Source organism: Tyto alba, unplaced genomic scaffold (assembly GCF_018691265.1).
Source record: "Tyto alba isolate M040663 unplaced genomic scaffold, T.alba_DEE_v4.0 Super-Scaffold_3, whole genome shotgun sequence".
Taxonomy (NCBI): domain Eukaryota; kingdom Metazoa; phylum Chordata; class Aves; order Strigiformes; family Tytonidae; genus Tyto; species Tyto alba.
The window spans coordinates 20,359,346-20,374,084 of NW_024881304.1; the positions used below are offsets into that span (position 1 = coordinate 20,359,346).

The 14,739-nt window shown below is 56.8% G+C and overlaps 1 protein-coding gene across 1 annotated transcript in view; it reads right to left on the bottom strand.

Moving 5' to 3' along the window:
• Nucleotides 1–14,739, bottom strand: part of PLXND1 (plexin D1) — a gene marked incomplete at its 5' end in the record, with an annotated part of 80,525 nt that overhangs the window by 28,200 nt on the left and 37,586 nt on the right. Inside the window, 8 exons of the mRNA XM_042799885.1 lie at nt 2,452–2,601; nt 3,522–3,797; nt 3,962–4,052; nt 6,252–6,419; nt 7,110–7,249; nt 10,455–10,554; nt 10,786–10,937; nt 12,667–12,830. Coding sequence (XP_042655819.1) covers nt 2,452–2,601; nt 3,522–3,797; nt 3,962–4,052; nt 6,252–6,419; nt 7,110–7,249; nt 10,455–10,554; nt 10,786–10,937; nt 12,667–12,830 — 1,241 coding nt within the window. The remainder of the gene's footprint in view (nt 1–2,451; nt 2,602–3,521; nt 3,798–3,961; nt 4,053–6,251; nt 6,420–7,109; nt 7,250–10,454; nt 10,555–10,785; nt 10,938–12,666; nt 12,831–14,739) is intronic.

Sequence of the window (14,739 nt, forward strand, 5' to 3'; positions counted from 1 at the left end):
GCAAGAGAAACTTGAGCAAAAAAACTGAAACAAGGTAGGGAAGAGATGGAATCATCCTTACAGCTGTGTCACAGAGCACCTCCGAGAAAGGTGCACACTGTGGTCCCATCACAGCCAGCCCCCCGCAGCGGGACCAAAGCGGTGCCACAAGCGGGGCCTCCCCGCCACGTCCGTGCACGGATGCGCACAGCGCAGCGCACAGCTCCGTGCCCCCCCGGCAACCCAGGCCCCCGCCCTCGGCAGCGCTGGCGAGGGTGCCGGTGCTCGCAGCTGAAGGCACCCGGAGAAGCCTGGAGTCTCTTTTTTCCCCACCAACTCAACCTTTTGCATTTGTCACAGGAGAAATCCCACGCTTGCTGTTTAATTCAGTGTTTAAAAAGTTTGGTCATGAACAAAAATAGGTTTGAAGGCCTCGGCAAGCTTCTCTTGTTTAGTTGGACAGGTCTACTCAGCACAGTTATTTGTAAGGGGAATTAATCAGGCTGTGGGTCAAATGGCAATGTATCCTGTCACCAGCTTGTGGTGGGGGTGCAGAGGGGGCCGGGGCCAGAGGACACCCCCTGCTCCCAGGAAGAGCTGCTGGAGCTGGGCAGGACTCCTGGGGCCACCTCGGGGGTCACTGGGAACTGCACTCTGGCTAGTGGGATGGAGCTGTCTTGCAGCCTCCCAGGGTGTAAACAGGATCCCCTTGGGACTAAACTAGACCAAAATCAAGCTCCAGCTCACCTAAGGCACTCCCAAAAGAGCTACTGGAAAGTGACCCCCCAAAACACAGGGAGGCTGAGGAGCCCCATCCTCATCACCAGCTCCTCTCTGCAGACAGCTCCTGCTGCCCTGTGCGACTTGCTAACACAGACCTGGCCCTTTGCAGGGCGGGCATACCCAAAATCACAGTGGGACACATTTTAAAGGGCTGTTCTTCTGTGCTCTGACCGCTGCAGATGTGAGCTCTGCCATCTAAACAAGAACAAACTGGGCAGTCACAACAACAGGCATCTCAGCTCGCCAGAAGAGAGAACTTCCACAGCCCCCGACTGCTGTCCTTGATGCAGATCGTCAGGGACCACGGCGCGAGTGCGGCCCCGTGCTATCAGAGCTGTGACAAGGATGTTATAAAGGCAGCTCTTGCCTGTGACGTGGCCAGCAGGAGATAACTCAAACCACGTAGGAAGGTTTAGTAAGTGCACAGAGACGTGAATCCAAGTTGATTATTTAGCTGCACTCTCACTGCTGGCACACTCTTAATAGCTATGTGATACTTTAGGGCTGGGTTTTATTCTACTGCTTCCTAGGGACCTACTAGGGCATTGCCCTGGATGGCTTATGCGAAACCAAGACTAGCAAACTCATAAATTCCTTTTCTTCCCCAGAAGGATTTCCCCATTTCCCAGTTCTCACTAAAACCAAAATTACCCTACTTAAAATTTCCATTAAAATGAATTGGGAAATTCTGCTACTTCTGCATTTCTACATTTCCAGTTTACATTAGAATTTCATACACCACCAACTGTTACCAGTGAACTGGACGACCCTGCCAGTGAATTGGTGGTGCATCTTTGTGCCTTTCTCCTGGGCAGTGCAAGTCTACGACCACCACAACTCCCCTTGCAGCCTTCCTCCTCCTCCCTGCCCACGCCACGGGCTTCCACCCATTCACTGTTAACACAAGGACCGGGCAGGGGGCTGTGGGGTCTCAGCAAGGAGATGGAGGCATTTTCTCTCCACTTACGAAGAGCCATAGTCACATCCCTGCATGGCAATGGGCTGCACATGACATGAGGGAAACCGAGGGTGAGAAAAGCAGTTAAGTCAAGCCCTCTGTGGAAAAAAGGACAGTAACAAAGTGGTGTGAATTTTGCAGATACAAAGATGAACAGCTCTGAACACTGAACTCTTTGCAGTGACAAAGAGCAGCCCCTGGGAAGCAACACAAAACTTTCCAGCCCCGTGTACTGCTCTCGCCCTCCCTGCTCACAGGCAGGGACCCAGCTCCAGTGGCTTTCTGCAGCCTGGCAGGGGCCGGATTCTCATGTCCGTTTGTAGCTCTTTTGCTGGCAGTGGGAGGCCAGCTGACTGAAAACCGTACGGAAATCCCCAAACATAGCTCATGAGGGGCAGAAAGAAAACTCCCGCAAGTGACAACAGCTCACGTGCCTGGGATTTCACGGGGCCTTGCGAGAACTGGCAGAACCTTCCCCCCGCAGGGTCCAAGCAGGGTTAGCTCAGCAAGCAGCTGCCGGTGCCCCCCGATGCGGAGGAGGGCAGCCCCTCTCCACGGCTCGGGGCAGCACCAGCACCACCGGCACCAGCAGCAAGTGCAAGGGCCGTGTCCACCCGTCTGTCGGCGAGGCTGTGGCCAGCGTGCCGGCCCCTGCACACAGACACTCCTCCGCACGCAGCGCCCGCACCGGGGACCCTTCTGCCCCGCGCCCGGGGGCTCCGGGAACTCACCGTCACCGGTAACTGCCTTTCCGAGGTGCTCAGCGACTCGTTGACAGAGCAGTGGATGACTTTGTCCGAAACAATCTGGATCTCACACGAGATAAAGCCAATTTTCACTTGGTACTCATTGCTTTCCAGGCCCAGGCTGTCAGGCTCTTTCTAATGACAAAAATAGAATCAGGATGTCAGTCTTCAGAGCAGCGGTCGGAGTTGCAGTGGATTTTCCTGCTTTACTTTCCGTATTCCCTGCTGTTTTTCAGACCCAGGAGGACTCCCCCTCACCAAGGACATTTTTGCAGCACTCCACAGGAAACCCAGAGCCAGGCCATTCCCCATTTTCCTGTTTCCCATTCCTCACTCAGCATGGGGCACAGGACAAGCAAGCCCCTCGTGGAACCTGGAAAAATCTGCTTTTGATCTGCCCTGGCTGTGCACGGCAGATAAGGATCTAAGCGCCCACCTGGGAAGGGGGAAGGATGTACAACAGAGGAGATAGCCAGGGGATGCGTCTGCAGAGCCTGAGAAAGGGGGAGTGCGTTTCTGAGGCACGTTGCAACCAGTGAGGATATCCTGCAGTGAACAATGGCCTTTGAATTACTATTGCGCATTGTCCAAGCCACTCAATTGCTCTACCCCGACTTCCTCGTTAACTGAGCTGAATTCAGAAGCCAAACGAGAAGGATGCATGACCTGTTTCTGCAGGAATAAACACCTATTGTCAGGACCTTCTGGAGTACCTGCCTGATTTCAGGCCAGTGCATTATCATTCTTTTTCATGCATCCAGTATTTTATTTAGCTTCTCGCTATTCCATCACCCAAACACAGCTCCCTGTTGCCTTGCCTCAAGGGGCGTCCTCCAGTCAGGCTGCGTCTCCCAGTGAGGAAGATGCCGGTGCAGCAGGCTGAGAAATGACTGCCTGCTCCTGCACGGCTCCTGCCTCTCCCATCCTCGTGCACCCCCCTCCTCTCTCCTGCATTTGTGCACAGGCACTGGGCTGGTACTTAGGACTGAAAACCTTCCCAGTGGGGAGCAGGCAACACCCCGAAAGAAGCAGAGCTGTAAATGCCACCCTCTTACGTGTATAACAAGAGTTAAGGGCTCGCCAGGATGGTGCTTGATCCACTTTTCCTTCTTGGCTGTGAAGAACTGGGGGTCGGCGTAGTACTCCAAGCTGAACTTGCTGATGTGCAAGGCCTCCTCGGGGTACATCTCCTCATCCAGAGCCGGACGGTCATCTGTGTAGAGGCGATCGTTGAGATAGAAATCAACGGGCGCGGGCTTGCTCCCCGCAGTGACGTTGGAGGCAGCTGGAGAGGGGCAGGTGATCACGGTGTCGGTGTGAACCTTACAGTTCTGAAAGCAGGAGAGAGCACGCACGTCAAAGAACAGACATTCTGAGTGCTCCCACCCCGCCCTGCAGCACAGGCTAAGGCCTCGGCTTCACACCCCAAACGCCTTCAGGCGCTGGGCGCAGCCCAGCTCCCCGTTACTGGGCGATACCCAGTGGGGACACCCACCGTTTGCTCTCTGCCGATGCCACGCACAACCATGGACACGTTCTGGACCAGCTCAAAGCCTCTTCCTTCCAGGGTGACGATCCTGCCCCCGCTTCGAGGAGAAGGGAAGAAAGAGAGGGTGACTGCAGAGGACAACACAGCAGCGAGGTGCAAGGGCTGGGTCTCCCCGCTGCCATGTTCCCAGGGACGTTTGCCAAAGTCTTCTTCCTACTCACAGCAAGCATCCACACTGCTACCAAGCTATCAGGGAAGGAAGGAGGAGCAGCAGTTGCTGTGGTGGAAAGGGGGGGCCCTGTTCCAGCAGCAGAAAACGTTCCCACTCACTCCCACTCCGCAGAGGAGCTGCCTGCCTCTGCATGCCAGGGGTACACAGCAGGTTGCCCAGGCCACTGGCAGCGGAAGAGGTTAACCTCCAGCCCCCCCGCCTCGAAGCACGGGCTAGGAGATATTCCCTGCCCCTGCCCCACAGAGAGCTGCAAGTCTTGGGCAGGGAAGAGACCCCATTAAGGTTGACAGGGATCCTGCATCTCCCAGACACTTCTGATTTAGATCAAAATGTGAAAGTTGTTTGGTGTTTTGGATCTGCTGCTTGGGGAATGTGAAACATGGGCCTCTCCATGTGCAGTCAATTAATGACAGTAACGAGGGGGCCCTGATGCGCACAAGACTGCTAGGCAGAGCAAGGGGTGGAGAACCAGCACCACTTGTCTGCTCGGGGCAGCAGAAGCTACACCCTGGGTTTACCTTCCCCTTCCCCTGTGTCACATTTGGTCTGCTTGGATATCTGTCAGGGAACAGCCAGCACTTACAAATCCTGCTATCTGAAGAGCACTCCAGATACAGTGACTCTGGGCCCAAGGCCCCGAGAGTCAGGTTCTCTGAAATCTGGGGATATTACCACGTAGTTATGCTCCAAGTTTCTAACTAAGAGCCTGTCACATCTGCGGACAAGTTTACAACTTCTGCTTCATTTTAAATTTTGCTTACGCAGATTATTTTAGCAATATGGTAAGGTAGGTCAGATCCAGCCCAATTTTTACACAAGTTATCGACCCCTCATGGTCAGCAGCCCAGCAACGCAGCGGAGCAGCCAGACTACATGAGCCACCGAGCAGCCTGAAGAGAGAGCCACGTTCTCAGCGGTCTGAAATGTGGAAACTGCTGCGAATACTGAGAAAGCAGACCGAGGTGACGGAGAAATACCCTGGTGGCTTCCCTCGGGAACACGGGCAGGGCAGCGACATTCTTCCACTGCCTCTGTTTGGATCCCACCCCGGCCACTCGGCACAGCTCCGGCTGAGTCACCGCCGCGCCTCGGCACGGCCGTTCCCACCGCGCGCGTCTCCGGCTGCGACCGGGAAGGCCGGGGTCGGGCTCTGCTGCCAGGGGAGCGAGCCCCCGGAGCCTGCCGCGCGCCCGTGCCCTCGGCGTGCTGCCCCCACCGCGCGCCCGCCGGCGCGGGGCTCTCGGAGCGCTTGGTCAGACCCCACAGCTGAGGGAGGTGGGATTTCACCGCGGTATCTGAAGGAACAGGAGCCTGAGAGCTCCACGGAGAGACATGAAATTAAAAGCAACACGCTTTAAAAATGAAATACTGTGACCTCAGGGAAGGCTGAAATCCAAAATTACAATATAGTCCAGCAGTTCTAATGCCAAGGAAAATCCTCAGAGCCCCCCCTGAGCCTCCCTAAAGCACCCACCAGATGTATGCAGTACAGTTACTTTTTTCATGTCCTAAACGCACCGCAGTGAGCTACAGACAGTCCTGGTGTGTGAGACCTCTGCTACTCCAGTGCTGGGGTTCCCTGAAGCACCCCGGGGGCGCTCTGCGGTGCCCTTTCGTACCTGTCTGACAGGCAGTGTGCCAGAGCCCAGGGCCGAGAAAGCCCATTTCTCCCCGCAGGACCCTCTCCCACCAGCCTGGAGCGGACCCCCTCTTTTGCAGGCAGATGCAGACACGTGCCAGCTTTGAAATGGGAGTCATGGTGCTACAACGGCGTGGCGCGGCCCCCGACACCGTGCCCTGCCTCCTGGCTCTGCTCCAGAGCCTCCTGCGGCTCCTGACACGGGGTTTGCTCTGCGTCTGGGTGGCCTGAAGCACAGACAGGGCGAGCTCACGCTGCCGGCAGCAGGCTACACCAGGGTACTCCAGTCAGCTCTGTGCTTTGACAGGACAGCTCTGTTCACTTCTGCGTTCGGCAAAAATTAAGAGGCTGGTCTCAGCAAAGCCCCCCAAAGGAAGGACAAGTCCTGGCAGACTTGGCTGTCTCCGCTGGGCGAGGGGTCTCACCTGATCTGGCTCTTTTTGGGGTTGATGTCCGATATAACGGGGTTCTTCTCATACTTGAACGTGATGTTGTGGCTGGCACAAGACTTGTTCTCGAACTGAACGCAGACGCGCACGGCCGTGGTGAGCTCCGCGGACGGCATGGTGCAGGTGATGGAGCTGTCGCTGCGGCTGCGCAGGGAAAGGCAGGGTGAGCTGCAGAAAGCCACGGCAGGCAGAGCGGCCGGCGCCAGGCTCCCCGGACCCGAGCACCCCCTCGGAAGGGAGGCAGGTGCCAGACACAGGCAATAAGGAGCCTCCTCTCACATGCCGACCGCCTGCTAACTACGCTGCCTACTAATGAGCCGTTCTCAGCGTATACCCTCCCAGGCTGCCAGACTGATTTCCCACACAGCCAAAGGGAGAGGGCAGGCTCCTACTTCTGCCCACCGACACGACGGGAACATAGAGGAGGGGTTTATTCTAACCAGCAAGCTGCCATGGGAGCGGGACCCTGGGCACGCCGGTGCCTTCTGCCTCCGGCAGATACGGGAACGAAGCCTATGTTTACCTTGCTCCAAGGGTTTTGGTCCCGGTCCCAGACCACCCGAGGGGCCTGGCACCGTGCTGCCAACCCTGCGTGAGAAGCACTTTGCTTGCTGCTGGTCACTGCCACCCCGTCACGGTGCTGGAAATGGAGGAGGCAGCAGCCAAGGGGCTGGTGGGGATGCTACGCTGGCTCCAAGGCGCTTAGCAGCAGGACGCAGCGGTGCCCCCCACCAAAACCCCGGCTCTCCCTGATCTCCTGGGGGACGACATCATCCTCCCTAATGCTTTGGGTCTTGTCGCCAGCTCAGCGCCAGCCCCCAGCCCCAGCCCCACCTGAGGTCAGTGCACTGCTTGGAGGCATTGACGAGGACGCGGAGCTCAGAGCCGACGTCCAGCTTGCTGCCTCTGATGGTCACTCTGGTTCCTCCAGCCTTCGGGCCATTCAGGGGAGCTATGGACTGCACCACGGGAAGCTAAAAACAACAGGAAAATCTGTTTTCTAGCCTGGTAAATTCACAGTTGGTTACTCCACACTGCACATGGGAATTGCTTCAGTAAATTTAAGTATCCAGTGTTGTGAGGCTCTGAAACAGCAGCACAGCAAAAGCTTTTGCTGGCAGGGTTTCAGAACAAGGGGAGAGGTAAAAGCGCTGAAGAGTGAGATCATATGAAACCTCTGTGACTCTCTGCAGTCCCTAAATTCTGGGAATACATGAGACATGAGTCCAAACTGGATCCCAGGATCCCATCAGTCCCTTGAGATTTACAGTGGAAGGTCCAGAGCTGGTGGCAGTTCAAGGTCCATCAACAAAAGGAAATTTCTCATTCATTCCAGGTCCTACCATCTCTGCCCTTCCAGATCCATTTCCTCCTGAATGCAAAGATAACGCTAAAGCCCCACTGGATGATGGCCTTGAGATCTGTGAAAACAGCCACCTGGGTCTAGATAATTGAATATCAAACTCCTTCTTAAGGAAGCTTCAAATCTGAATCTCTTGAGGCAACAGGAACTAGGAGGGAAGTTACTTTGCCTCTCGCCATTTTCAGCAGAAATTAGCATGTATGTTATCTGCATTTGCAGCCCCTGGAAATCTTCCTGAGATTCATGAGCTTGAGGCTTTGATAACTAATGCGGCGCTGAATCCTCATGTCTGCCGCACAGAGCGCCCCGGGAGAGTGTGCTGGGCAGCTTCCCTGCTCCAGTTAGAACAGAACACCAAGGGCAGAGCAAATAATTGTTCCAAGACCCTTCTGTAAGGCACGTGGTAATTCCCTGTCAGGCACCACAAACCCCGGAGGCAGGAGACCTGCCGGGGCGCGGCAGCTGGCTGAAGCTCACCGCGACGGCCCGGCCCTCGCCGCAGCCCCAGAGCAAAACCGCACCGGGGCGGGCAGCAGAAGAGGGGCTGGGGCTGAGCTGCTCCGCACCGCCGGGCACTGATGCCCTTTCCTGTCAGTCCCAGCCAAACACGCTTATTAATAGCTATCCTTGCCCTTGTCCGACACTCAGGCTGCTTTTTTCCTCTGCAGCCATTTCCTCTGTTGTTCCTAATCATTATGCATTTCCACAGGATTCATTTAGTCAATTTGTATTTCTCTGAGTGTCTGCAGGCAGCTGTCTCCTGACCTTGGCCCCTAACCTATGCATTCGAATGTGCAGTTACAACAACAGCAGAGAGGATTATTCACATTCCCCGAAGCCCTCCAGCTCTTCCCCTCGGCAAGAGCCAGTGGCTCCTGCTCTCAGTGCACTGCCAGCACTGACTGCCTCCATCGCAGCTTTGGCAAGTTCAGCCCATTTGGCAAGTTCAGCTCATCCACAGACTGCTATAAAGTCATGGAGAAGCCTCTTGACCGTGTTTCTTCCTCCTCCTCAGCAGAATTATAGCTGAGTTCTGTCTCTTCTAGGTATGTCGAACAGGGACTTTGAAAGGCGTAGCACACAAACAATATTTGGCATTTTACAAAGGACCTTCTTCGGAAGGGCAGCTGTAAAGTCTTTTAAGCTTTTTCAGGTAAGCTGCCATCAGTGCTCAAGCTGAGGTCTCACCGAGACCAGCCTGGCAGGGTGTAGTCTACTCCATCTTCATGCCATCGTATAGGAAAGGAGAATGACTAAGACTAAAGCGTGTTGCTTTGTTTGCAAATGGTGCGGAAGCCGCTTTTGGTGTGGGGCACCCCACCGGCTACACATCGTGCAGCTTCAGCCCCCGGCACACGTGTGCCCACCAAGCAGGGCACGCGCTCATCCCTCCCCCAAGCGCTGCTGGGATAAGCAGGCTCGCGGCGGCTTTCTGCCGTGCCACCCGAGCAGGGAGCGGCTCCCCCCGCGCCCCCGGGAGGACACCCCGCTCCTCAGCCCTGCCCGGGAGCCGCCGGCACGGAGCCGGCACGCGCGCGGCCCGAGTCCAGCGCCTGCCTTTCGCTCCGCTGGCTCTGTTTAGCGCTGGTGCTCCTGCAGGTGTTTCCCGAGAGGGCTTCTCCTCGCACGCCGAAAGACGGCGAAGAAGCCGCCCGGCCCTCTCCCGGCCTTCGGGCCCGTCTCCCGGGCAGCCGGGCAGTCGGCCCGGCAGCGGGTGGCACATCCTGACGGCCACAGCCAGGAACCCCAAACCCGCGGCCCGTCGTTGGGTCGCAGCCCCGCGGCACCTCGCTCCGCTCCGGACTACGGGACCTCTAAGGCGTTTTGATGTGAACACGGACGCCCGGACACGATGGGAACGGGTCCCCGAGCCAACGTCCTCCCGGGCGCCGCCGCTGAGCCGGGGCTGGCAGCCCCCTCGGCTCACCAGTCCCCTCCTCGCTGGCGCCGGGGCGCGGGGACGCGCCTGGGCGGGCTGCACGCCGCGTAAACCTCCCTCAGCTAAATTCCCGACACGTGACCGGTTACAGGATGGGGGATTACGCTCCGTGGTCCTGCCCTGAATTCTTCACAATGGCTACCGGGAATCAAATGTCATTTCCTGGGGCTCAAGTCTTCTTTCAAGCCACCAGACTGCAGCACAGTCTATTCTTCCCCAGCTAAAGCAACAGCAGAAGCACAAAGGCTCTAAGTAAACAGCGTGCCCTTGGCACCCATCCTGTTGTGTTTGCCCTGGACGCACGGGGCTGCCCATGAATAGCGTCTAGCCAGAGACAAGGGTGCTTGGAGGGAAGAGAAGAAATGCACAGATTTCTTTCAGGTTTATAGAGATGAAAGTTATCTTTGTGAGCTGGTACAGTACAATGCTATAAAGGGCTTTTCTTTGTGTAATGATGTGGGGTTAGCTCAAGTCTAATCCCTACACATCATCCTCATGCAAAAACTAAGGCAATCTTGGCAGCAGATAAATCTTGGTTCTAAATAACGCGAGTCCGTGGTACGTAACTTACATCCCACAGAGAGACTCTGCAAGTCTCAAAAAGACCCTCACAGGTTGTAATGGCACTTTAGAAAAAGAGAAGGAATTAAAATTAGCTCCTTTTTCTAGCAGGAGAAACGGGGATGAAGCCCGGCCGGGCGCCGGCCGGGCGCAGGAGCTGAGGCGGGCAGCGAGGCGGTGCCGGGGCCGGGCTCTGCCAGGCCCCGCTCGGGGGGCCGCGGCGTGTTCCGTCACCCCCCGGGGGAGCGGGGGCTGCAGGCTTGGTTGAAGGGGCGCAGGAATCACCACGGAAACCCCCCAGGAGGCAGCTACTCACCACGTAGGAGTATCGCTCCCTGGACTTCCCTTCCCGGCTCACGTTAACCGTTACCACATCGGAAAACGCCTCCTGAGCCTCCCCGGTCTGGCACACGATCCTGCGGGTGGGAAAGAGGAGGGCGGCTGTCGTGCTGGCGCCAGAGCAGCGGGCAGAGCCCGCGGCCTCTTCCTCCTCCTCCTCCTCCTCCTCGTCTGCGCCGGGCAGCACCAGCCGCCCCGTGCCACGGCCCCACTTCCACCCAGGGGTGCGGGGTGGGCAGGGACAGGCACGGGCAGGGGACAGGAGGGCGACAGGGACCTCTCTCCCCCCCGGCTCCCCCAGCACTCACGCCTCAGAGACGACGTATCTGTCGGGCAGCGGCACGCACGGCACGCTGCCGATCCTGACGGCGCCCAGGACGTCGCTGAAGCGTCGGCCCAGGTTCCTCCCGCGGATGGTCAGCAGGGTGCCCCCCTCCAGCGGCCCCCGCAGCGGCTCGACCTGCGGCACACGGGAATGCCCCGGGGAGAACCAACAGCAAGCTCCTTGCCTTCACCCCGGAGCCTGGCCCCCCAGGAAGGGGACAGAACTGCTCCTCCCGCTCCCCGCGCAGCGCACCGGCTGCCACGCTCCCCTTTGCAAACCAGAAGCCGCCGCGCTTCTGTGCGGGGTCCGGTACCAGGGCTGGGCCAGGGATTACTCCAGCTGCAAACACATCTGGGGCGAAACATCACCCCTCCCACGCCACAGCTAGCTCTGAATGGAATTGGGGCAGCGACAAGCCCAGAGACGGGATGCCAGCGTGCTGCGGAAAGAGAGCCCTGCCTCACCTTTCTAAGGGCTGTCCCGAACACAGTGGGGCCCTTTGGGACAGAAACAAGACAAAAAGTGTCCCGACGTGTGGAGCGTGGCCAAGATGCCAGCACGGCAGCACCCCGGGGCGCAGGACCACCCGGTGCCGTGGGAGGAGAAGGCTCTTCCCCGGCCATCTCCTACACCGGCGGCTTTTCAGCCAGCAGCTGCTGACCCCACCGCCGCGGGGGGCCGGGGTGCTGGGCCTGGCGCTGCGCCACCGCGGCAGGACATCCCCAGGCACCGCGGCCGCCTTGTGCAGCGGGCGAGACGGGGCCCTCCGCTTCAGCAATGGCTCTTTCCCCCTTTGCCAAGGCAGGGGCACACAAAGCCAGAGCAACGTGGCGGGTGGCACCAGCTGGCCAGGACCCCCCTTCGCCCGCCGCACTGACCCCCCCGGAGGACCCTGCCACGGCTTGTTTGCTTGCGTGACTCCAGGGGATTTGGATTTACCAGCTACTGTTTGCTAAGGAAATAGTGACAGAGTCCTGTGACGCTCTGCAACCTGAACTGTGGTTTCCTTCCATTATTTTCTGGCAAGGTGCTGATAACACTTGACGTGCTGGGGAGGGACAGGCTCGCAGGGGAGCGCCCCTCTCCCACGGTGACGAGAGGGAAGAGGCCGGCGATGGGGATTCTGCAGTCCCTCCATGAAGTGCTACAGCACCCAGATTCTGAGCAGCTATCGCTACACGCCTCCCTAAGAGCAGAAATCCCATCTGCTTGCCGATTTGGATGTCCACATTAGCCGTTTTGCCTCTCCAGCCTCTCCTTTCCCAGGCAGATTATTTTAAGCTTTGCTCTACATACTTTCTTTGCTACTTGTCAGGGACAAATTTGTCGGCTCATACCATACCTCTAAGCAGAACCCCAGATCCAAATGCTCCCAACAAACATTTATTCAACTACAATTTAAATAAAACTAATTTCAAAACGCATAATGCCAAAAGGTCCCTCTACCGCCCTTAATCTCAGCAGAGCTGCAGAGTACATGTGCCTGGAGACAGACAGGGCTCATGTTCACATTTCAGCTCTGCTCCATTAAACGCCACTGCTGGTAAGAATCCTTCAGCCAACCCTACAAATCTTTCTCGCTTTTACCAACCCCAGGAACTCGGGGACATTCTGATTGTGCTGCTGCTGTTTTTCCCACTAACGTGCTGGAGACTGGATCTTGTCACTAGCACGATGTCCTTGGCACCGGGTGACTCAACAGCCCAGAAAGCCGGTGAACGATTCAGCGCTGGTCTTGGCCCCGTCCCGTGCCAGGGCCAAGGCGGGTCCCTGCCCTGCCCGGCGCCGGGGACAGCGCAGCCGCTCTCGCCCCCGCGCCGCCCGCCACGCCACGCACGCCCCCCGCACTGCGTTCGCCTCTCACCTTCCTAATCTCCGGAGCCGGGCAGACGGCTGCGGTCGGGGGGGGCTCGCCGTGCAGCCTGCAGCTGGAGCTGCTCTCGCTCCACACGCAGCGGTGCCCCAGGTCCTCCCTCCCCAGGCACTGCGAACAGTCGGCGCTCCCCGTCGCACAGTTGTACACCTCCACTAAACCACCGGAGAGAACGGAAAACGTGAGCTCCTGGGCCTGAGACTTTCACAGCTTTGCTGAGCTTGAGGCAGCCAAACACCCCCCCAAGCCCCCACCCCCGGCTGCATCAATGCAAGTAACATCCGAAATCCAGTGGATGAGCAGAGCAGCTTGCACATGTATCAAGACGAGGCAGCGCTTGGCTGCCGTCCTGAAGATTTCCCAGAAGGACTGGGTGCTTGTTCTCACTGCAATATAATTTAGCACTTTCTTTTCCTTTTTCTTCCCCTTGAAAAACAAACAACACCCAAACTCAGAACCTTTTGTCAATTTATGCTACATGTTTCCAACTCTCAGCATCCACATGGGAAGCTGCTTGGCAAAGCTGGCTCCATCCTGTTAGCAATCACATTGCTTCCACACTCCGACAAAATTCGGATGGTTACAGTACTTTGTACAGTGTTTACAGTTCCTTTCCTTTCCCCTGGTGACCACGGGCCCCCTTCATTGACTTCTCCCTTCAGATCTGCTCAGCTCAGCTTCCACAACATTCTCCTACACGGCTTTCACCTCTTCATTAGCTGGTGCCCTAGGTTACACTTCCCCTCCAGCCTAAAGACTTCGGCCACTGGAGTGTGGGTATCCGCTGAGATAAACAGCCAGCAACACTCAGGAAACGTTGCTTTCACACCCTTTTCCCCAGAGGAGACTTTGCAGGAGAACATAAAACAAAGGAACAGTCACATTTTGCACTTCTGTTCACGGGAGGATCTCAAGGCACTTCATAAGCAACTAACGAATCCCTCAGCCTTCAGTGGTCTGCCTGTGCTCAGGCTAATTAAACGTCATCGGCACCGAGGGAGTCTCTCATTCTCCACAAAAAAAAATGAACTCATTTCACCTTGTCTTAAGTCCACCCAGCGAGCTACAGTGGTTGGTTTTCCACCCTGCAGCAAAGAGCTGGGATTCCTTCAGTGGACTACCAAAACAACAGTTTACAATAAAAGCTAATAAATATTGAAATAATAAGCACTAATAACAGTAATTCCGTTGAAGACAGTATAAAAGATGCACACACTGATAACTGGCCCAGCAGATCTCTGTCTCTGCTTGCGAGTCAGCCTCTCTGATTTCACTCACGCCAATTTGATCAAGGCGAGGAGGAGCCAGAGCAGCTGAATGGTCCCACAGGATCTCCAAATACTCTGGCAAATTCAGACTGATGCAAACACAATCTGTGTAAGCGAGCTCTTTCTCTGCGCAGGAGGAGGGGGGATTCCACCACGCTCTTTCCGCTGTCGCTCCTGCTCCCAGCACCACCCACGCTGGGAACTAAGAGTCTCCTCTTGCACATCAAAACAGTCTTAGCTCAGATCTCCCGCCCCTCTCCTCGGGGTTACCTCCGTATCTCAAAAATATGGACACCCTCTTCTTTCTGCGAGGAAGTCCTGTCTCATGCCTACCCACGCTGATATTTCGGAGGTTATTTCACCAACGTGGAGCCCTTTGCAAGACAAGCTTCCTTTATACACTGGGATTTACTACGGGGAAACCTTTTCATCCTGTGTCAGTGGCTGACTGTTAACGCCTCTCTACCTCCAAAGAAAATCTCACTTCAGGCATCTAGGGCAAACCAGTTCCTTCTACTGCAGTCGCTGAGAGTCCCGAGAGGGGAAGGAGCCCAGCGAGGTGCCAACGGTGTCTGGCCGGGGCGGGAGAGGCGGCTGCCGTGCCAGCGCCCGCCCGAGCCCAGCGCTGCTCTGAGACCGCTCCTCCTCTGACTCCTCGCCCGCCCTCCTCAGCCTGCTGATGTAGCAAGGGCTTTTTTGGGAATCCGAGAACTCTTCCCAGAGACAGGGAGCGGGGCAGGGGTGAAATGTGTTTACACATTTTATTCTTTCTCAGCACAGGAGGGAAAAAAAATAA